The sequence below is a fragment of the Cyanistes caeruleus genome, chromosome 15 (assembly GCF_971803275.1).
Source record: "Cyanistes caeruleus chromosome 15, bCyaCae1.hap1.1, whole genome shotgun sequence".
In the NCBI taxonomy this organism is placed as follows: domain Eukaryota; kingdom Metazoa; phylum Chordata; class Aves; order Passeriformes; family Paridae; genus Cyanistes; species Cyanistes caeruleus.
The window spans coordinates 285668-308560 of record NC_141715.1 but is presented as its reverse complement, the minus strand read 5'-3'; the positions used below and the strand labels follow the sequence as shown (position 1 = coordinate 308560).

General features: G+C 50.0%; 1 protein-coding gene across 6 annotated transcripts in view; it reads right to left on the bottom strand.

Moving 5' to 3' along the window:
- Window positions 1-20437, bottom strand: part of DPYSL3 (dihydropyrimidinase like 3) — a 36352-nt gene extending 15915 nt beyond the window's left edge. The window contains exons 1-3 of one of the 6 annotated variants that reach the window (XM_086851891.1): window positions 20360-20437; window positions 18732-18814; window positions 17602-17747 (exon numbers count right to left, since the gene is read on the bottom strand). Coding sequence is in view for 2 of the 6 variants with exons in the window: in XM_086851886.1 (XP_086708012.1) it covers window positions 12763-13086 (324 nt within the window). In the remaining 4 variants the exon portion in view is untranslated. Of the gene's footprint in view, window positions 1-279; window positions 2169-4970; window positions 5144-12762; window positions 13131-17601; window positions 17886-18731; window positions 18815-20359 lie in introns of those variants that run through there. The other 5 variants (XM_086851890.1, XM_086851886.1, XM_086851889.1 and 2 more) reach the window with 5 other exon arrangements.
- Between the last annotated feature and the right edge of the window lie 2456 nt (window positions 20438-22893).

Sequence of the window (22893 nt, the reverse complement as noted above, 5' to 3'; positions counted from 1 at the left end):
GCCCCGGCACCGAGCCCCGGCCCCGAGCCCCGGCCCCGAGCCCCGGCCCCGAGCCCCGGTACCGAGCCCCGGCACCGAGCCCCGGCCCCGAGCCCCGGCACCGAGCCCCGGCACCGAGCCCCGGCCCCGAGCCCCGGTACCGAGCCCCGGCACCGAGCCCCGGCCCCGAGCCCCGGCAAGGGGGATTCACCTTCCGCGCCCAGCACGGCCCATAAGGAGCCTCGCCTCCCACCAGGAAAAGAGCTCGCCCGAGTTGCTCCCGGTTCCCCTGTCACTTACCGTCCTCTCCAACAAGCAGAGCCGGGGTCAGCCCCGCTTCTTCCCTGACCCAGCTAACACATCAGGCAGAGGTGTGCCGAACTGTGCTGTCTAAGAGGGGTCTGGAAGCAAGGGCACGTCACAGTCCCCCAAGCACAGCTCCTTCAAGGATCCTGCACTGACGCACCTCCACGAGCACACGGAGATCCTGGTCTTGACCGGCGACCTGGGGACCTGGGGACCACAGCCACCTCCCGCGAGCAGCGGAGGCACAAGGACAGCTGTGTGCTCTGGCTTGGCAGTCCCAGGTGCTTGGGCCAGAAACACAGCTGTACTACACCTCTTCCCATGGGGCACATGCTTAGCTTTGGGGCTGAGGACCCTGAGCACATACACGATAACAAAAAAGTCTCCCTCCCCAGATCCACTAACAGCCGACCATTTTTTTTTTTTTTTTCTTGCCCTCCACAACTTGCTTTCTCGAATTCCTGGAGCTGGTTCTCACTAGAGTGTGGGAGCATCAGCAAATACTGAGGCTGGCCTGTCCTTCCCTGCACATCAGACAAGAGGAAGCCATGGGAGTCTGGCCCAGGTAGCACTGTTGCATTGACAATTACTGAATAAACAGTTAATACGAGTTCAAGAAATATGCCTGCTCCACACTCACAAGAGGTCATTCTGTGGCAGATGTGAAGGGCTGCTCAGTGCTAACTCTGTCAGTACACAAAATTGAGAGATCTATAGTGGCTGAAGCACAAACAAGGCATCCACTCAGGAGATCAGGCACTGCTAGAACCTGCCATGCCCACCCAACAGTGAAGGGACTGCACCAGCACCCACCGATTGCAAGGAAAAAATACAACTAAGCTGAATAAGAAAAATCCAAATGACATGTGCGCAGGCTCTGGCATGGTTCAGGAGTGTGCCCAGGTGTCAAGAGGCAGGGGAAGAAGAAAGAAAGAGAAGTAAGCAGTTATGAGGAAAATTAGTCTGATTTAATATCCAGGCTTCAGCAGTGCACGCTACCAGAGCAGCCCCAGACCACAATAAATGCACTGTTCCCATATCAGGGCTCACGGTGCCTCTGTACACCCACCACGGATCCTGCCAGCCAGTGTCAGGCTGTGTCATCAGCCACCGAGCAGAGGGAAAAGCCCTCCTGCACCAGGAGCCACGCGGGCATGGCCAGGGAGGGAGCAGCCAGTGCCCGAGCCCCAGGCAGTGCCCAGCACAGCCTCTGCGCGAAGGGCGCCAAAGCAGCTCTGAGTGCAAGATACTGCACTGACTGTGGCTGCACACAGCTCTGCCTGACCACTAGCACTGCCCTGTCAAGCCCATTGGCCTGACCTCCACTGCTGACCGTGCCTCCAAAACACTCGGGCAGCCCGTGACAGCTCATCTGCCACTGGTGCGGTGATTTCTGTGAGGATCCATTTCTGCAGGCACAAGGGATGCCTACGAGGCCAAGCCTGGAGCTTTCCCTCTAGCACAGCTCTGCCAAAACCTGCTGGATTCACCATCAGTCCTCAACACTTCTCCATGCTCCATCTCTCTCCATCTCTCTGCCCGTTTGCATTTGTGATCGAGCTTTCAAATCCGTTACCCATTCCCTTGTGCCCACACTCTGCTCCTGATGGCCTTAAGCATCATCTGGTCATTTTGAGATCCCAAAGTATCAGGTGGTCTCTTAACATTTTTCAGAGTGATGCTGCAGAAAGAAAGGCAGGCAGCACTTCCAGAAGGCTGCTGAACCCAGCCAAGAACAGTGCTCACCTTGTTTACGAAGCAAAAGGGCATAATTAGGGGAGCACAGAAGCACGTGTATGGTTTTACTGCTTTTTCCCTTGTAAAAGCAGAGACACTAATTGCAGCGGTGTTTTGTCAGAAGCTCATGTTTCCTCCTTATTAATGTACCACACAAGAGCATGGATAAACCCCTGGCTAGTGTCACAGGGAGAGATAGGTGCCAGCTACACCATGATTTCCTACGGTTTGTGGCTTAGAAATTATATACTGATAGCTAGCAGTTCACCAAAATGCCTTGTCAGTAACTGAGGCTTCCCTCCCCACGTGTACCTGATACAACATACTGCCCAACACCACACAGATCTCCTTGTTTTTAGAGGTGGCAGAGACATCACAGAAATGGTATCTGTGGGTTCAGCACGGGGATTGGGGTGGGAATGGCTCATACCAAGAAAAAAATATAGGATCTCTAGGCAACCTGGCCTAGGAAAGGATTTTATGACAAAAGCACAGAGACTGAGTAATTTTGACTCAATCAACAGTTCTGTTAACAGGTATTTTGTGAAATCAGGACAAGATTTTAGTCTTCCACTTCTCTTTCTGCATAAAAACATGCTGTGGACAGCAAAAGGGGAAATACTTTGATTACTTTTCCAAACAGCCAAAGAAAAGGAACCAATAAAATGTCTCTCAACAGACATACAACATCTGAAATCACGATTCTCCTGAGCTGGGCACCCTAGCATCAGCACACATGCAAAAAGTAATACCATGCTTAGTGGTCTCTGATGCAAGGTGCACAACCTGAGACAGCGAAGAGCAACACGTCCATACCAAGCTGAAGGAGCCATCACTGTGAAAGCCAGAGCCTTGGCTAACCTCCCCTCCCCATGTTTCCTCCACTATGCAACTGACAGACACGTCTGTACTTCCCAGCCTTCCATCAATGACTACGGTTTTGCCCGTCACGCTGTCACACACAGCTTTTGACCAGGCTTTTACAACTCATGTTAGGAATAATTTCCACAGAAATTAATCTCACACTAACACGTGCACCACTCACTCATGGTCCTGGCCTCTCCACTAAAATGGCTGTCCTAGAAAAGATGAGAAAATGCTGCCAACAGATACAATAGGCTAACTATGGTTTTTCAGATTTTACTGGGAGAAACTAACTGCAAATACTGACTGCAGCACTGTTGAGTACAAGAGGAACAAGGAGGGAGTGTTCCTGCATTTCCAGAAACACACCAGGCAGTTGAAACAATATCTGCTGGGAAGCACAAATACCGAGTTTTCCAATACATCCTTCATGAAAGCCCAACCTGCCTATTGCTTGGGCGACAAAAGTGAGGAAGGCACCACTCCTCTTGTTTGTGAGCTGTCCCTAATTCAGTGCTATCAGCTCTGAGATCTCTAGGTGAGTTACCTGCCAGGAGGAGCGGCTTCTGTTATTCTCTGTATACTCTCATGCTCCAGACCTCCACTGCTGTGAATACAATGCTTTAGATGCTTTAAAGGTAATGGGACAACACACTCTCAAAACCCCCTCTACTAATAAACACAGCTTAGGTGACAATCTGCCATCCCCACCAGCTGCTATATGTACTGACACGCAAGAAGATTCTAGGGCAGAAATCTAGAAAGGACTAAACAATGCTAACAGTGCCTGAGGGGCATAATCGGTGGAAAAGAACAGAACCAACTTTGTTCTAGGGGAGACACCAGAGCTGAGTTTTTATTTCTGCCACTCCATTAAAACAGAGGAGACTATCCACCACCTAACTTCACTTCATTGCCTCCCCTGAGTTCCCTGGTCATTTAGGCAGAATTCCATGGCCATTTCTTCCACTTCAGCCAGAATATGATGCTGCAGAACAGGGCCAGTGAGTCATGGAGGGTCATCCTCAAGCTGTAGAAGTCAGAGAGAGCTACCTGTAACATCAGTAACACAGGCACCATATGCCTGCAGCATTTTCACCTTCAGCAAAAAAGGAAAGAATTTAATAGGAGCAAATCAAGCAGCTCGGATGATTTTGTTACCTTAGAGGAGAGAGTTGCCATTGAATCCCAGAGGAGCAGGTACAAGCCCTGTATATTGATAAAACATACCATAAAGAAAAAGCCCCAGAGAAATGGGAGAAATCCCACCTGCAGCAGCAATTGGGGTGTCTCCATGGTGGTCTAAGGATATAGAAAATGCAAGATGTGTAATGCCATAATATCACTTGTGAAAGCATCTGAATATAGGTTGACAAAATAATTTCTCTTTACAGTGGTCAAGGTCTTAGTGCTTCTTTGTGAGCATTTTGTTCACGTTTGTACGCGCAAAAGAATAATGGAAGTCAAGTGATTTGTCTTTCCTTTTTTCTTCAGAGGGCCAGAGATATCCTCCGTAGAAAAATCGGGAGCTACCGATTCGCTACCAGCGAAAGGCAACAAGATGAAAGCCCAGACTGCCTTCCCAGGAGCAAGCCCTCTGCAGAACTGCCGCGGCAGAGATCAGAGCAGGAAAGCCCCAGAAGGAGCGGCACGGCAGGGCACCGGTGGCACCGGGGCTCCCGCAGCCCCAGGGTCAAGCCAGCAGCCTCTCCCGAGCCGGGGCAGGCGGATCCCTGAGCGCCGCACCGGCACCGCCGCACCTGATACGGCGGGACCGAGGAGCTGCTCGGCGGGGACACCGAGCGTGGGGAGCGCCCTGCGGGATGCCGGGGCAGCCGCCCGCCCCTCCGGCCCCGCCCAGGGGGAACCCCCAGCGGCATCGGCTGTCGCAGGGCACCGGCCACCGCCGACGCTCCAGCCCGCGCCGCTCTGCCCAGCTCGGTTCACCGGTGGGGCCGGGGCACCTGCGCAGGCGGCGGCGGCTCTTTGTCTGCGCGCTGCCGCCGCCCCGCTCCGACCCGCAACGCCGGCACCGAGCTTCCCCCCCGCCCCACGAGGAGCCCTGCCCCGCCCGCCGCACCCACCGTGATGCGCGGGATGTTTTTCTTGCCCTGGTACGACATGACGCCGCCCTGTCCGGCCCGACCCGCCGCCGCCGCTCGTTGTGTCTCCGCGCCGCTCCTCACAAAGGCGAGCCCGAGCCCGCCGCACCGGGACAGCGGCCCCGCCCCGCGCACCGCGCCGCCGCCGCCAGGGGGCGCCCGGGCCCGGCCGGCGCAGGCCGCGCCCGCTCCGCCCCGCCCCCGCCTCGCTCCGCCCCGCCCTGCACCGCCCCGCCCCGCCCTGCACCGCCCCGCCCCGCCCTGCACCGCCCCGCCCCGCACCGCCCCGCCCTGCACCGCCCCGCCCTGCCCTGCACCGCCCCGCACCGCACCGCCCTGCACCGCCCCGCCCCGCCCCGCCCTGCACCGCCCCGCCCTGCACCGCCCCGCCCTGCACCGCCCCGCCCTGCACCGCCCCGCCCTGCCCTGCACCGCCCCGCCCTGCACCGCACCGCCCCGCCCTGCCCTGCACCGCCCCGCCCTGCACCGCCCCGCCCCGCCCTGCACCGCCCCGCCCTGCACCGCCCCGCCCTGCCCCGCCCCGCCCTGCACCGCCCCGCCCCGCCCCGCCCTGCACCGCCCCGCCCTGCCCTGCACCGCCCCGCCCTGCACCGCCCCGCCCTGCCCTGCCCTGCACCGCCCTGCACCGCCCCGCCCCGCCCTGCACCGCCCTGCACCGCCCTGCACCGCCCCGCCCCGCCCTGCACCGCCCCGCCCCGCCCTGCACCGCCCTGCACCGCCCCGCCCTGCACCGCCCCGCCCTGCACCGCCCCGCCCTGCACCGCCCCGCCCTGCACCGCACCGCCCTGCACCGCCCCGCCCTGCACCGCCCCGCCCTGCACCGCCCCGCCCTGCACCGCACCGCCCTGCACCGCCCCGCCCTGCACCGCCCCGCCCTGCACCGCCCTGCACCGCCCCGCCCTGCACCGCCCTGCACCGCTCCGCACCCGCCCCGCACCGCACCGTGCGGCAGGTGCAGGCACCGGCAACGGGCACCCACCCCGGGCACTGATACCGGGCACCGGCACCGAGCATCGACCTCAGTAATGAGCACCGACGTCGGGCATCGGCAATGAGCACTGACACCAGGCATGGACGCCGGCGCCGGCACCAGCGCTGTCCAGTCTGCGTCTCCATCCAGCCTGTAGGGACGGCTCATGGGAGCGGCCACAATCGGGGCTCTGCACTGGCCAAAACTTTCCAAGTAACACTAGCAAGTACAATGAACGAGGTCATTGCAACAGAACAGGCTTGTCTCGGGCCGCTGCTATGCACCTGCATCACCTCAGCTTCCTTTCACATGCACAAGAATTGGAAACATTAAAAAAAAACAAAATACACCACACATCTGGCTCCAGGAATCCTACAGGCCATGCAAACACTGCAAGTGCTGGCAAGGACTCTTCCAAGGACTTCTCCCCTTTTCTTTGCTGTGACTTTTGCAGGAAGGTTTAAATGGTGGAATTGTTCACAAGTACTCAGCATCTGCTGGAACAGACACTGCTGAGCCTGGCCCACAGCCGGCCAGGACCATGCCAGCAAGAGCTGTACCACAATGGGATGAACTCGTCTACCCTTTCCCGCTTGCCACAATCCATCATGCTGCCAGCAAGTCCTAAGAACCGTGGCCACTCTGAACCTTGCTTTCTCTTCCAGGCCAGCTGTGACTCCACTCTTGTGCAGAGCTTTGAACACCATCAGCAAGATGCTCCTACAGATCCTGCTGCCAGGCAGCTCCACTAGGAAAATCTTACAGTCACACCTGGCAAGGACATTGCTGTAAATCCAATTCTACTTCCAGGCAGAAAAACAAACCATCTGACCTGGGTGACCAACACCCAAACCCTCCCTCCAGTTTGCTTTCTGAACTAGAACCCAGCAATGGCATCAGGGCCTGACAAACACCCTGCTCACCAGTGCATGCACAGGCAGCCATCTCACAGCACAATCCCTGACACTGCACCCAACTTCGGCTGCTACAAAGCCCAGAGAGAAATGGGTGACAGCAGCATGGACTATCAGTACCATGTGCCCTGCAGTAACCCAGCCTAAAGCTTTTATTACCCACTGAGTCTGTTACTCTGTGTGCTTCTGCTGAAGTTCTTGGACAGTTTTACTGAATATGTATTATTCTAAACTCAAAAACTTTTCACCAGTTTGTAGTAAAAGTCAGCACATGCTCAACTTACTTATTACTACCAGGATTGTGAGAATACTGACAAAATTGCAAGGACTGCTTGGCCCTCCTGTTTCCCTGTCCCAGCTCCTCCTGGTGAGCTGCTGCACCCCTGCAGTCAGCGAGAGATGCTGAAAACCTTCCCCTCCATGGCAGATCCATGGGCAGGAGATGGCTGCAAGCACCAGACAGGGAATGGGGGAGCAGTGCTGTGCCAGAGCCTCTGCAACTAAAACCTGTGGGGAGAAGATCAGGTACCAGACCACACTGTTCTTGTCACAAGACTGCAGAGTGTCAAGAATAGGACCTGGTCTCTACTGAAATTAGACTGGATGGGAGGTGAGAAACAGCCTCAATCCTTATCACTCAAAGCTTCACTCATGCATTTTCTGCAAAGTGTATGAGTATCCCCATGCCTGGTGGGGAATAACTTTGTCTAGACTCAGTAACAGAAAGAGCAGCAGTTAATTAGTTAATAATAGGTAAATGACTATGCAGATGCTGCTGACTTCAACACTTGGACAGCTTCAAGAGCCAAGCTTGCATCAGCCCCCTGGGTGCTGGCCAGCCACAGTGACTTCAGACCCCTCATTTGAAGAGATGTGCTTTCTTCAGGGTTGCTATGTGACACTCACACAAATACAATCAAACACCCTGCCCTGGGCCCAAAACATTCGAAACAGAAAAAATCCATTTTCCATAGGATCTCTTCCAGGTGCAGTGCGTAAGGCACTATTCACACGCTTCAAAATATCCTCTATGAAAAGCATGGTCAATCTGAAAGTTACTTAAAATGGCAATCCTCAGAGCTCAAAAGCTCCCCATGGCTTCAGGTGTTTGTGGACAGCCACAAGTGGGAGAAGCAGGGTGAGGAGCGCCAGTGGTGTGAACACATAATAGAAGGCACATGCTGCTGCAAGGACTTTGGCAACAAAACAAACTCAGCTCTGACTGTGGCTCAACAGTCTGGCTCACCCCCCCTCTCTGGAGACCAGGAGGCTCCTGACCCGGCTCTAATGCAAAGGAAACGAACAGATGCCACCAACCCTATGTGTCCATGACCAATGACTCTGATACGGGCACAACCAGCATTCAGTGAGTATCACCGGTCATGGAACAATCTGGGCTCAAATGTCATAATGTTCAGCAGATTTGCCAGGCCAGCCTTTCCCCAAGCAATCTTCTCCTCCCATACATACCCTTTGCATGAAACCATCCCCTCTGCTCCCCTAGCAGATGAGCTTTCAGGGAATAAGTTACCTCAGAGGCAGTGAAGCCAAGGAACAGAAACACCATTCCTGCAGCAAAGTGGGAAGTCCTGTGCCCCCGGAACAGTTCCCGCATCCCAAAGGCACACAGAGAAGGTGTCCTGGCAAGGGAGAGGCTGTTTCTCTCATTGCCAGAAATAAATAATGTTGAAACCAAACATGTCCAATGCTAATATGTGTACACAAGTCACTGCTGCTTCAAGACCAATTAATCCAATTTTAGCCTGATCCCGCAGAGCAATGAAGTGCCCTTGAGCTGGGATGCTCAACAAGTGTTTTTCCTCTCCTGGGGCTGGGTCAGCTCAGTGACCCATACAAGGCCAGGACTGGGAGGGAGCTGCAAGCTGTGGGGACTGGCCCAAGCACACAATGGGACTGGTCACTGCCAGGGCCCCTGCCCCTTAAGTGGTGGAAATAACCTCTGTCCTAGCACAAGCAGCCAAAGAACTGACTCTTATTGCTGTGCTTTAGGCATCAGATTTCTTAAAAAACACAAACACATATATGTGGGTTTTTTTTTTTTCAATAAAGACCTGAATATTAAGCATTCAGCTCCATGAACTGTAATGCTAGTTTAACTGTCGCATTTCTTATGTGGGAACTAGTTCAGTGGGTTGGATTTGTTCCTATTGTTTATAAAAGTAACAGATCTAACATAACTTCACATTATTCTCTAATAAAAAGAACAAAAACCAAAACACAGATGCTGAATAGGATGATACTGAGGTGATAAATTAATGCTATTGATGTGTTTTAGGATCTCTTCCACAAATTTGGGATTTTAAACCGCTAAACGCAGTGCACAACTGCAACTTCAGGTTGTGCCAAGCGGCCTTGTGAGGCACAGACTGCTGTTGGTGGGTGTTCCTGTTATAAATTACTGGTATTGGAAACCAAAAAGCTGAATGCTGAAGTCAGAGCACATTTTATAAGTGTCAGAAAAATGAAGAGAGAATCAAGCTTTGTTCTCCATTTGAGGCAGCCCTGCCTGTATTTCCAGGGTGTATCACAACTTGATATCTAAGTGGTATCGCACAATCAGACATGTGTGACACTGGCTGACTGCCAGGAAAAAGCCAAGGACTGGCTCCTGCTGGTCTTCTGGAGGGGATGATCTCTTCACCTGCTCTCACTGCCCGCTACTTTTCCTTGCTCTCTTCTTACCCTTCCTCCCCAGCCAAAGCTGCCCCAGCCTGAGGTGAAGCCACAATCCCATGTTTGTGGGACAACAGCCAGTTGCATTAGAAATGACAGCTTAGCTGCAGAACCATGCAGCAGGAAGGACCGAGCATCTGGGGGCTAGCACCACATGCTCCTGCCTGTGTGACTGCACAGGAGGGTGAAAATGCAGGGTCTCTGCACAGATGAACAGTGAGGAGGAACATGGAGGAGGCCTCCACAGGGTTCTGGTTGACCTTCCCAGGCATCAGGCACGAAGTGTAAGGCTCCTTCACTGCTCCTCAAAGCCCTGTTGCCTCTGCAAATGCCCAGTATTGCAGCTCTCCAGCTCTCCAGTTCACACATCACCAGCCTTCTGTGAACATCCTGGCCACAGGAATTCAGAGAGTGTTGTCTGTGACCTACAGAGAAGCTCTCTTTTTACTTCATGATAGTAAATTGAACATAGTAATCCACTCTTGCTAAACAAATGGCATGACAGCTCTCAAAGAAAACTACAGGACACTTCAGAAGGGTAGAGTCCACACTGACTACTACTGATGAAAACCTGCACTGAGTTAAATCACTCTTGTTAAAAACAGCCTCTGTGAATAGCCCAGATCAGCACTGAATCTGGTCCCCAAGTGTTGCTCCTCCAAATCTTAAGTGTTGTGCAACAACTCTTGTGGCAGCAGAACTCATTAGCAGGGAAGTGGACCTCCTCCTTTGAGCAAAGAGCACCTGAAAGGCATATCTCTTGTTCCCCAGGAAGCTCACCAACCCACAGAGGCAGCTCCCCATAGCCACAGCCTCCACAGTAGTCCCCCCGGCTCCTACCCTAATGACTGCCACTCTCGGTCCCTAAATCCACTGGCAAAGCTAAAACTCCCACTGACAGAGCAAAGGTACAGCTCCCAGCTGCTCTGAGCTATATCCCCATTATGACTTCAGTGTGGCCAAATATACAGCCTAGGTTTTGTCCTTCCAATAGACTTTGTGATAAAACAAAGAGAGGTTGGATCATGTGCCTGGGTCTGTATTATGCTGTCCAGTTGCCTGACACCACATGTTATCACCAGGCATTTATTCACTGCAGTTGTCTCCCTGTAGAAATGTTGGTGCTTTAATTGTAATTAATGTCATTATAGGAAAAAATAACCAGAAAGAAAAATAAAGGTGTGTTGGTCTGTTGTACTTCCAATAAACTGTTCACTGAAAAAATTAGAAGACAGATCGTTGTCTGCTGTCCTGGGTGCAGGCAAGTCTCTCTAATTTCAGCTTCTCTAATATAATATAATACAAGTTTCTTGGGCAAGAGTGGATGACTTGAGCTCTCTCACTGTTTCTTAATCTGTGAAATTATTCAAAATTCAATTTGCCTTGACAAAAATGCCTTTGTGTGCCCTGAGTCTGCAGAGTCAAACAGAGGCAAACTCCCCATGGCTGTGCAGGCAATGGGGCTCAGTGTGCATAGTTCATTTCCCATTGCACTGTCCTATTCTAGGTCACCCCAAACCTTGAAAGCCACAGTACCAAGTCATACAATTCCTTCTAGCCATGCACATGCAAAAACACATGTACGAACTTGCCCACCCTCTTAGGCAAGATGTGCAGATAAAAGGGGTTTGGTTCCTGATGCGTATCAGCTGAAGGCCTCAGAGGAAGAAATCTAGAGGCAGAAATCACCAGGAAGAGAGGAGCTACTGAAGGAAATCCTCAGCTACAAAACAGCGGAGATTGGGGTCTGCATAAGACCTTAAAAGGGAACAAGGCTTTTTTTGAATTTTTGGCACAGCTAATAAAGAAAAGCTCTCAGCAAAGCACGCAGACAGACTGCCAGGAGCTTCAGCTCCTTTTCCAACAAGCAGCAGCAAAAGTTGTTAATGCAGTGGTCTGCAGCTGCTACTTAAACCACGTGGACAAGATCGGTACGGACAGGAATCACGTTAATTTTATGCTAACTCTGTTAAGCAGCTGTAAACGAGCAAAGCTCAAGAACATGAACTGAGAAGCATGCCAGTAAGAAACCAAAAAGCAGAGGCTGAAAAAATTGAAGTGCAATGAAGAAAACTCAAATTAAGCATTGCCTAGATAGACATTCCTACAGAAGACAGTGGACACTTACGACAGCCTGATGCTTTTCCCCAAAACCAAGACAGGTAAAGTCACCACAGTTCACTGTTGTGCTTCCACTAGGCTCAGGCTGGTGAGGTTAGGCCTCCAGATCACAAATGTCTCCTGTTTATCAGGGTTGCACTTCAGACCCAAGTGGAGGTTTCTGCAGAACCCCAAGTCAACCACCCCATCTCTCTGTGCTAAGATGAAGGTGATTTTTTATCCCACCTTCAAAAATGGAGGGGGGGGAATATTTTATGCCTCTGTTCACAGTTGAAAAAGTGACCTTAAGATGGCTATTAAAAAGTTTAGTTCCTAACAAAATTATTCACCAGCAGCACCGAATAGCCTTACTTACCTGATGCAAAAATGAGCCACAGGACTATTGAAATCCCAACCAAGACATTCACTCAACACTATTAACTTAATAATCTTCTTTCCCAACTGCTAAGTGCAAATAGGACCAGAACCAGCACAGCAAGCCATCTCACCCTCCAGCAGGACTATGCTGTGGAGCTGGATGGATTAGTTTATCACTTTCACTTTGGTGTAAATTGAGAAACGTTGTGCTTAGTGATACCTTCAACATTGTCACTTCCAGATCAATGTGCCGCCCCCCACTGCTGGTGTAATACTTCTAATTTGTGTCCACGAGAGATAAAGATCTGCCTGGTTTGGAGTATCAGCTCCAAAATCCCCACTGTTTTGGGTTTTGTTTCCATGTTCGGTGGCGCGGGAGTAGGTATTCTTTCATACAAGAATAAAAGAACTCCTGCACCAAACCGAGCCAGCGGCTCTGCCTCCCGGTGCCGCGGTGAGACCGCGGACATCCCGCTCGGCGGGCGCAGCTCCGCGCAGCGGGGACGGCCGCGACGCTGCCTTGCGGCGGGGGACGCTGCGGGCAGCCGCGACGGAGGAGCCACCGCCGCACCACCAGCGGCTCCTCCAGGGCCAGCCCTGGGGGCGAGAGGCGGTCGGACCCACCCGCGGCCCCGCCCCGGGGCCCGCGCCCGCTGTCCCGGTCCCGGCCCAGCCCCGCCGCGCCACCGGCCCCTACCCTGTCGTCCGCGGGGGCTGGCTCCTGGAGCCGCTCTTCGCTGGAGGCGGCGCGGAGGTCGCCAGCAGTCGGACTGGGGCCGGGGGCCACGCTGAGCGGAGGGTCGGGGTCGGGGTCGGGGTCGGGGCCGGGGCCGGGGCGGGCGGGCGGGGGGGCGCGGCGCTGCCCAACGCGCAGCGCCCCAAAGTCGAGGGTCTTGCTCTCGAAGGCGCCCTCGACGCTGCAGAAGAGCCCCCCGCGCTTCTGACGAGGCACGGCCGCCGAGCCGGGCCGCGCCAGGTACACCGGCAGCTCCTCGTCCTCGCGCCGCCCGTCCGCCGCCATCCCCGCCGCGCCGCCAGGACGGGACGGACGGGGCGGGACGGGGCGGGACCGGGCCGCGGGCTCGGGGCGGGACCGGGCCGCGGGCTCGGGGCGGGACCGGGCCGCGGGCTCGGGGCGGGACCGGGCCGCGGGCTCGGGGCGGGACCGGGCCGCGGGCTCGGGGCGGGGCGGACCCGACGTGAGCCCGTGGGGCGGTGGGACCCGGGCGGTGGGACCTGGGTGGGTGGCGTTCGCCCGGACCCGGTGTCGGTCTCCGGGCTGGACGTTGCCGTGCGGGTCGCTGCCGCCGGCCGCCCTCCTGGGACGCTCCAGCCGTGAGGAGCAGCGGACGCACGGGAGCGCCTCGCTGCTGAGCACGCGGGGCGCTCGGCGGATGGGCTGTGCCCGGACGCACCGCCAGCAGCCCCGACAGCCGCGTGTCGGTTTTCCCCCGCCGGTACGGGATGCAGCCCACAAACCAGCGTTTGTCACAGGGCCGTGATCCCTGCACAGGCGCTGCGGTTGGGTGCACGCCACAGACGCAAGCAATGTCCCCTGCATCTCCCGAACGCCAGCACGGCTGTTCCTGACTGGCCGCGCAGACAAAGCTCCCTGTGTTGGCTAGTTTAAGGTGTTGCTTTGAGAGCTCCATTGCAACTTCATTTCAAAGTACTGGAGGCCCGAAGGACAGCCAAGACTGGGTCTTAAAAATGCTAATGGCTGTGTAACAGTAGTAGCCTGTGAAATCTATTGGGAGCACCAAAACTGAAGCTTTGACTAAAATTGTTTTGCCAAGTGCTCATTTCTTTATCTAGAGTAAATGTAGAAGGTACCTGGGCTCTACATCCTGTCAAGTGACTTCTCACACCACATTTTTGTGTTGTGAGATGTTCAGTCATGCTTTTTTCAACCTTTTCTGTAAAAACAGTACCATTATCTCTGCCAGTCCTCCAAGGACTGGTGGTTCTTAAGGAAAATCCACATGGAGCCTGACCCATCATGAAGAAAAATGATCCTGTGATTAAGCCTGGAGAGTCAGTCTGGGGGCACTCAAGCCTGACTGAGGCTTGAGGCTGTGTGGGAGGAAATGGTTTGGTATCATTTCCCTCATTTTGCACACTGGGAATCAGTCTGCTTTTGTAACTGGACTTGTACCGGTGTCATTAACTGAGTCCATTTTTTCTCCATCTAAGTGGACTAATCTGCAGTAACCTGAATTTTTTACTAATTATTCAGGTCTAAAGGGTTAGGAGAAGAGAGAATGCACTAAATATAAACAGACTGTGTCTGCATACTTGGAAGAGTTACTTTAAGAGCCTTGTCCTACACAGCACAGTGAAATACTGGTCAGTGTCTGCCCTTACTTTCTCTAAAGCAGCACTAGAGAGGGTTGCATTTGGTTGTTCTTGGGCTCTTACATGAACTTGAATATATAGCTGCCCCAGCATTCATCATGTGGCTTCATGATGCTCAGCACCATGAGTGTCATACCTGCATCAGAGCCCCACAGCCACCTGAGCAGGATGTGCCAGAAGAGCCCAGCGCTGTCACGTTTTAGGTGCAGGGGTAGCAGCAGAGGCTGGCAGCTAGGGAAGGAAGTATCCCTTCAAATAGCCAGAAAACATTTGTTCTGGAGTTTTTTCCTATTCCTATTCTCCTAGCAAATGTTCTTCCACAGTAACCGGATGCTTAGCAGCAAGACCAGATGCTTAGCACCAGTACTGGCCAAGCAAATGCACATGAAGTACTGCCCACCAGTTCTTTACCCTCCTAAGGGACTGCCTTAGCATAAAGGAATTCCTCCTGCTGCAAGTGGGATCCACTGAATAGAAGACAAGACCCCCTTTCAGACAGCTTCTGCCCCTGGTCAGTGGGATGTGCTGATCTCGGAGCTGGCGGCTGGCATGCTTCACACAGCGAGCTGAGCCCCTGCCTCCTTGGGGCCAAGCAATGGCACGTGAGGAGTGAGCCTTTCCTGAGAGGAACAGCGTGCCCCTCCACTGCAGGCTGCCCTGTGCCTGTCTGCACTAACCACAGTGCAGTTAGAGAGAAACCCTTGTTTTGGTTGGGACATCTCTGTATGGCTGTGCAACTTTATGGGGAATTAAAATTCTCTGGAGCAGGGCCTGGCCTTTGTCTGATTCTGCAAACATGCAGAAGTTTCAGCACAGTACTTTAATAGCAACATTTATTTAAATCCTGATTCCAATGTTTATCTTTCTTAGTGCCTTGCTGCTTGGATGGTTGCATTGAAATTGTCTGCACCAGTAAAGGATTATGGGCTCTTCTGGGAAGTGAAAGCTTTAAAATCTGACTTTTAGTGAAAATTATTCACTGTATAAAAGACAGTTCTTGATTTTTACTTTTCAAATTGCCATTCACTTTTAAGATCTTTTTTGTTAGGTGTTGTAAGGCTACTAGTTCAAGAATACCTTGAAAATTGAAATTTGTGTTCAGTATGTGTTCACTGCACAGTTGCTTTTGAGAACAGCTGAAGGCATTATTTATATTTCTGTATATGTATGTCTTGGATCAGATGTGAAGCTTTTAATTATACAATGACAAAATGTCTGCCCCCTGTAGTTAAGTGAATTTTCTTCAAATCACATGTTTATATGCTAATGGACAAAAATGTTTGTCAGGCAAACAGTCATGAGTGACGCAACTTCAAACCCTGCTGGCAAACCATCTCTCCTCTCGCTTCTCTGTACAAAGTAGATTGAAGATAGAGAGGGGATTCAGTGGGAAGGCTGTTTCCCCTGCCTGAACCCAGGGAGGATGGAGATGATAGGCATGTGAGTTCATGTGCTTTGTGCTCCCGCAGGACCCACCAGCGCTAACTGTCAGCCCTGCAAGGATTTCCTTGGCTTGAGGGCTGGGTTCACATCCTGACTCCAGAACAGAAATGCTGATCCTCTTGGGTCAGCAGTCTGAGCTGAGTTGTATCATGAAAGAATAGAAACAGGCTGCTTTTCTGATCTAGGGAGCAGCATCTATTTTATGGGAAGTTCTGTAGTGGCAAATTTCTAATTCATGTCTTTCTGGTTCACTAAGAACTGTTTAAGGGACACTGAGAAATGGAAATCAATCATGTTACAAGGTGAGCTGCACTGGTTATGAATGGGGGAATGGTGTAGCCTTCTGAGAAGTGGTCTTTAAGCAAATCCCTTACTGCAAAAGCATTAGTTAATAAGATGGGACATAGTCATCCTGTCTGGGATGTGTGTTTTCTTGTTCTGTGCTCTCAAAACGCCCGTGCTGGTTTTCTTTGTTCTCACTGGCTGCTGCCAGAGCACCAGCTGGGGTTCCCATCAGAGCCTGTGCAGGGAATCACAGGCTCTGAGTGCTGGCAGCCCAAGCCTCAGAGTATCCAGGGAGAGGCACAACGTGTCATGTAAATTTCTCAAGCATTTTCTCCATGAGGCTGTAAAACTTACAGTTTTCTTTTGAATGTTTGAACTGGAATTTAAATTTCCAGCTGAATCTTTCAAATAGCAAAGGTATTGATAGAGAAGTCATATTAGGTCATCTTCCCTGCCACTGCCAAGGCATTGTGGTCCTCCAATGGGTATTTTCTGATGACTTTGCTAATTTATTTTCCATTTGTCAGGGCAGTGGGCAGTTTCTTAATTGGAAAAACTCTACATCTTCTACTGGCAAATATCTGTCCTGCTTCCCAGCTTCCAGATGCTTTGTGCAACATCATTCTATCAGTAATAAAAATAGAAAATAGTTTAAGAGAGCGAAGCATGTTCCAGACTGTGACATATTGTTCGCACAATTCTGCCTGTGTCACTGGAAGTTGCTCATTACACCAGGAATCATCTCAGGCTCCATAGCTGTGACTACAATGCTCATTAGATTCAGATAATATTGTGTTATTTGAAGGAAATAGACTGTTGACATTAGGTGGGATTTGACCCCTTCCTTCACCAATGCTGACAAGCTTGAGCCATGTCCTGAGTGAGGACATTTCCTTCCTTGATACCAGATCCATACAGAATGGTTTTACACTGATTTTCCTGTGGGTCTGGAAGCAGCAGATCTTTGATTGCATGTGAAAAGGATGAGATGTAACAACTGCATAACATTGTGAGCAGGATAAATGCACATCAGCTTTTGTAGCTTGTTTTCTTCTAAGGTGTGTGGGTTCAGGTAGAGAAGCAGTAGGACAGTGGTAGTGGAAGTTTAACTTCCTAACCCTAACCCTAACCCTGATTTCTTCTGATTCCTACAGGATTTCATAAAATTGCATCTCTTTATTATATGCATGATAAGTTGCAATGATGAACTAAGTCCTAGATGTCTTGTTTCATGCAAAGTTAGAGCTGCTTTCTCATACTCTGCAGTCATGATTTACAAGCGTGTCCTGTTTTTGTAGTCTGCCAGATAATCAGGGTTGTTCTACTATCATTCTTGCAGCAGTGTCAGGACATCCCCCAGAACTGCCTTTCCTGTGCCTCAGGGAAAGTCAGGCTAAGTACAAATGCAGAAGAAACAGTGAAAGGGCCAAGAAAATCTGATTGTCCCACTTACGTTTAGAAGCAGAGATCAGAGATGGGTAGGCTCTTTTGTTCACCCAGAAATGGCATGTTTATGAAGGGCAGGTGACTGATGAGCCTGCTGTCTCAATCAGCTGGGGAAGGCCAGTAGCTGATGTCTCCATCACCACATTCCAGTTTCTAAATTTTCAGACACAGGCATCTTAGAAGATGAGACAGAACTTTGTGATCATCCAGGCTGCTCTGCATATCAGTCTCTGGGGAACTGCTGTGCACAGGGTGTTGTCCTTGGTGAAATCCTTTACCAAAGTCAAACCACTGCAGAGTCAGAAAGGTAAAGCATTGACTCTGTCAAAAGTTTATTCAGTATTTCATGCCAAAACCACAGGGAGAGTGGGTTAATAGTGTGGTTAATTCTACTGCAGAATGCTATTGTATTGTTGGAGGGAGCAACTTCTAGCAACACATACAGTCTGACTTCAGTATGCTGTCAGTCTGTCATACTAACAGAGACCACAAATCTGATAAGCAGCTGGAAGTTATAATCCTCTATGCTTGGTTATTCCAAGAATATTTCTGAAATGCAGTAATGCTTTTTGCTCCCAGATTTGTTAAGTGCTGAGCAAAACCCTATGTAAAATTCCAGTATTTCAGCACATGAGGTATTTTTTATCTCCTGAAATGAACTGCTAGTCAAAATGTTAAGAAATAGTAATTGTGGAAAAAGAGTTCTGAATTTTTTTTCTGTGGGGAATCTGGACTATCCTGTTCTCTCACCAGGTCCTCCAAAGAAGGACTGCTATCTTCTCAGTGTCAAAGGACTCCTGTGGCACTGCAGGCCTTGCAGTCAGATGTAAACTGAGTCACGCAATTACAAAGTTGTTAGGGTCAAAAGGCACCAGAGATAAGTAATGTTTTTAAGAGGGTTAGAAGCACAGATCTAGCATCAGTATGAAATCCCAAATATTCCAACCTGACTAGAGTCTGCTGGGCCCACCTGAACTAACAAGGAGGAACAGGTGGTGACCCCGGAGGTTCTGCACATCAGGTGAGCTCCAACCACCTTCAGGTAAGATGGACCTACCCAGAGATGCAACTCCAAATTTCTAGGAACAGACAGGTAAACTTGTAGACATTTTCTGTTGTTTGCATGTCAGTGGGTACCTTCAGGATCACAGCTTCAGGAATGGTGAGATTTCAGCCACTGTAACAGCTGTCTGTCTCAGTGTGGTGTGGACTGTTAGGACCTGGATGAGATGGATTTATGTAAGAAAACATGCATTCTGTTTAAGTTTGCATCCCAGAATATTCTGCCAGATATGTGCCATCAGATTCACTTCAAGAGCAGTCAGTCTCTTTCCACCTGGTGCTGTTTGCTCCCTGCTTCTTGTACAGCATCATCCAGCATCTTCTCTATGCTGAGAAGCCTGGCTTGGCTGGTCTCACTCTGTGTTTGGCCTCTGTTGTGATGGCAAATGCTGACTTGCTTCCAAGCATATCTGCTGTTGTGACTCTCTCTCATTGCAGTTTACCTTAGGGATCACCAGCTACTCTCCTCTGTGCCTGCTTTTATTCCCAGAAATGACTCGGGCTAAAGAAAGGACTAAGCTGAGATTTCCTTGTTTCCATGGTGCTGCACTTGACCTAATCAACCATTGCAGACCTAAAGTGTCCTTGCCTTCAACCTCTCTCTCCTTCAACCTGTGGCTTCAGGGGTGCACACTGATGGAAAAACAGGTGGTGTATCTAGAGATAATTAGTGATTATGTGCCAGTGATTACAAGCCTATAAGAAGTAATTAGATGTCAGCAGAGTAGAATTATAGTGGATTTAAAGGTACTATGTTTGCTTGTTTGTTTATATGGTTCCTTATGACTGTGAGGAGGCAAGCAGTCAAATATACTTTGGCCAGGCTGGTGAAGGAAACAGAACTGCCATTTGTGCATTTTTTGTCACGGCCCTGAACACCCAGGTATAATGCATGAAAGAAGCTCTCTAAGTACCACAGGAACCAGGCTGTGATGGAAGATCCTGGTCTGCTTTCCTGTCAGTCCATTTTCTGCTGCTTTGAAAAACCATATTCTGTAAACTGGAGTGACTGATGCCGTGCAGGAGCTAGAACCTGTGCTTGCCATGACTGGGACTACTTTTTAATTTTTCACTTAATTTTCATACCTCCAGCTGATCTACTTATATTAGAAATTGTGTTCAGCCTGTATTCACTGTTCCACCAAATTCTCCTTTGAAATCACTGTTAAGTTGTCCTGCCATTAAGGACTAGTGGGCAATCCCTTCCACACAGATGTTAAAACAGATAAAAATAATGTCCATCTGTGTTGCTCACAAAGCATGTCCTAGGGAAAAGCAAGCACAGCTTACAGTTCCCCTTTTTCAGGGAATAGAAGAAAAAGGCTGCTGTACTACCAAAATCCATCACCAACTTAATCCTTGGTAAGACCACTCTTTTGCAAGCAGTCTTGGAATTGGTTGTTCTCTCAACTCTTTTTCAGCTGCCCAAGACTGTCTGAAGGGCAGAACCTAATCTCAGCAGCATCAAATACACCTGAAAGAAATCATATTAAAAAGGAGGACTTAATCCCAAATAAAGCCTGCTACATCAAGGCCAGTGTCAGGCTGTGACAGACCCAAAGGTTGAGAAGAGCAGGTTGTGCCAGTTTCAGACCACCCTTCATTGCTGTTTCCCAGGGAAATCCTCACCTTACCTTATGAGATTACTGTGTTGCACAGGCATTAAATTAAAATCAAGGTTCTCTCTGTATGCTTATACCTACCTTTGCTCCTTGCTTTTCCTAACTTCTGGCTTGGTTCTTTCATCTCAGCTGTTTTTTATTTCTAAACCAGTGGACTGTGAGTGGACCTTGGGCAGACAGTGGTAGAAAGAGCTGAGGTGACTCATCAGACTGCAGGCTGTCTAATAGGGAATTGTGTACCACAAAATTCCATTGTGCTGAGTGTCACTACTTTACGAATTTTACTAAGTAAGAAAAAATAAAGACCAAAGAGAGAAACAGTGAACAGATAGGGAGCCAGATGCTTTCTTGAACCCAAGGTCAAACTGCAGCATTTTGATGCTGGTCCTTTCCCAAAGGTGAGTTATCAGCATCAATTGCTGTGAACTTTCAAAACACAGTGAGATGTTTTGAACTGGGAAATTATGAAAGGCAGTTTGTTAGTCATTTCCCTATGAAAGCATATGAATGTTGCATCTGTTGTGATAAGCCTTGAATTGCTGAGACTGAAATGAGTTTGCACCCCAGATATACTAATGCCTTACCTGCGGTAGAGCTTTTATGCATCCATAAAACATATATAATTTTAAGAATTTCAGACCTATGACTGCCAAATGAACCACTCACATTCTGCAAAGCTAAAATCCTTTTCTCTTTCCCTGTGCTTGTTCCATTGCTATGGAGTAAGAGATTTCTCTTGGTAGAACATGACTAAGAATATAGCAGGTTACTTTTGCATTGTGGCCCTTCTGATTCACTGTTAGTGATTTACCTTTCCATTGTTTTTGATGCATACATTGATACAGGTATCTCTGTGTGTCACCCACACCTTTGTGCAGATTAGGTGCAGGTTTAACAGTGTTTGGTACCATATCCATGGTTTGTCCTTACAGGCTTAGACTGTGTCTGTCCCTCAGAATATTCAAATCTTTCATTCAGTGACTAGGCTAGCTGATAAAAATCCAAGTATCGGATACCACAGTAACCTCTGGAATTTTCTGTGCTGAGAATGTAAAAACAGAGGCTTGCCTTCCCTGCCAAGTTGGAATGCTTGAATTATTTTCACAGCCCCTATCAGTTAAGGAATTGTAACCATTGGCTGGCTTACCTGGGGCTTAAAGAAGGAACTTGGGAGAACTGGCCACTTTAAAAGTTCTCTGTTTTGTACACAAAGAAGCCCAAACTTCAGCAGGTTTTTACTATAATACTTGGTTGATTTTCCTCTCCTTATCTCTTCTTAATTTTAGGAAATGACAGGGAAAGTTTAGCACCAATGCTATCTATCTGTATTCAAAACCAAGCATCTGTTTTGAAAGTGTGTTTTGGGTCAGATGATGTGGTTTACACATAATGCTTTCCCAGCATCACCTCTGGAACTCCTAATGCTGCAGGGGGTCTGACCTCCAGCTCACACAGCTGCCCACTGCTCTCCTCTGGCTTGTTTTATAGACATGTAGTATGTATGCAATAATCATGTTAAAGAGTGTGCATTATCTTTTCTGTAATTTTTCAGGACTTAACGTTGTTTGAAACTTGCTTAGTAAGAGTTTCTAATATATTCACATTTTTCCTTTGAGTATTACTAGCACTTTCCACAACAATAAGGAAGAGACCAGAGAGATTCAGATTTTCCTGGAAGAGCTCTAACAACAAGGGCAGCTGTGGAATAACCCAAAGTGGAGTGCTGGGGACAGTGCAGGCATCAGTGAGTGGTCTTCAACTGAAGAAGCATTGCTGGAACATGGCAGGGAAAGCCCTAAAGCATGCTGACTGAGAGAATTATTGTGGTTCTAAGATATTGTGGTTCTGTGCTGGTTTCAGCTGGGATCATTTTCTTCACAGTGGCCAATACGGGGCTATGTTTTGGATTTCTGCTGAACACAGAGTTGATAATATAGAGACTTTTTAAAATTGCTGAACAGGGCTTACACAGAGCCAAAGCCTTTTCTGCTTTTTGTATGGCCACAATGGCAAGGATGTCAGGGGTGCATGGGAGGCTGGGAGGAGACACAGAAAAGACAGGTGACCCGAACTGACCGAAGGGATATTCCATATTAGATGATGTCATGCTCAGTATCTGACATGGGGGGAAGAAGGAGGGGGTGACATTTGGAACGATGGCATTTGTCTTCCCAAGTAACCATTGTGTGGGATGGGGCACCACTCTCCTTGAGGTGGCTGAACACCTGCCTGCCCTTGGGAAACAGTGAATTAATTCCTTGTTTTGTTTTGCTTGTGTGTGCAGCTTTACCTATTAAAGTGTCTTTATCTCAGCCCGTGAGTTCTCTATCTTTTACCCTTCTGATTCTCTTCCCAATCCTGCTGGTGGAGGAGTGAGCAAGCAGCTGTGTGGTACTTTCTTGCTGTCTGGGGGTAAACCATGACAGGTTCTTATCCTGAAAAACTGTTTCACACATTCTACACTGATGACTAACGATATTTTTGTAGTTTAGAATATTTCTCTGGATTTAAATTAGGGAGATTATCACAGCTTGCAAACTCAGGACCTAAAATATAACTGCCTCCAGTGCTACATGTCAGAATGATCCTGTAGAATTTCCTTGGCTTCCATTCAC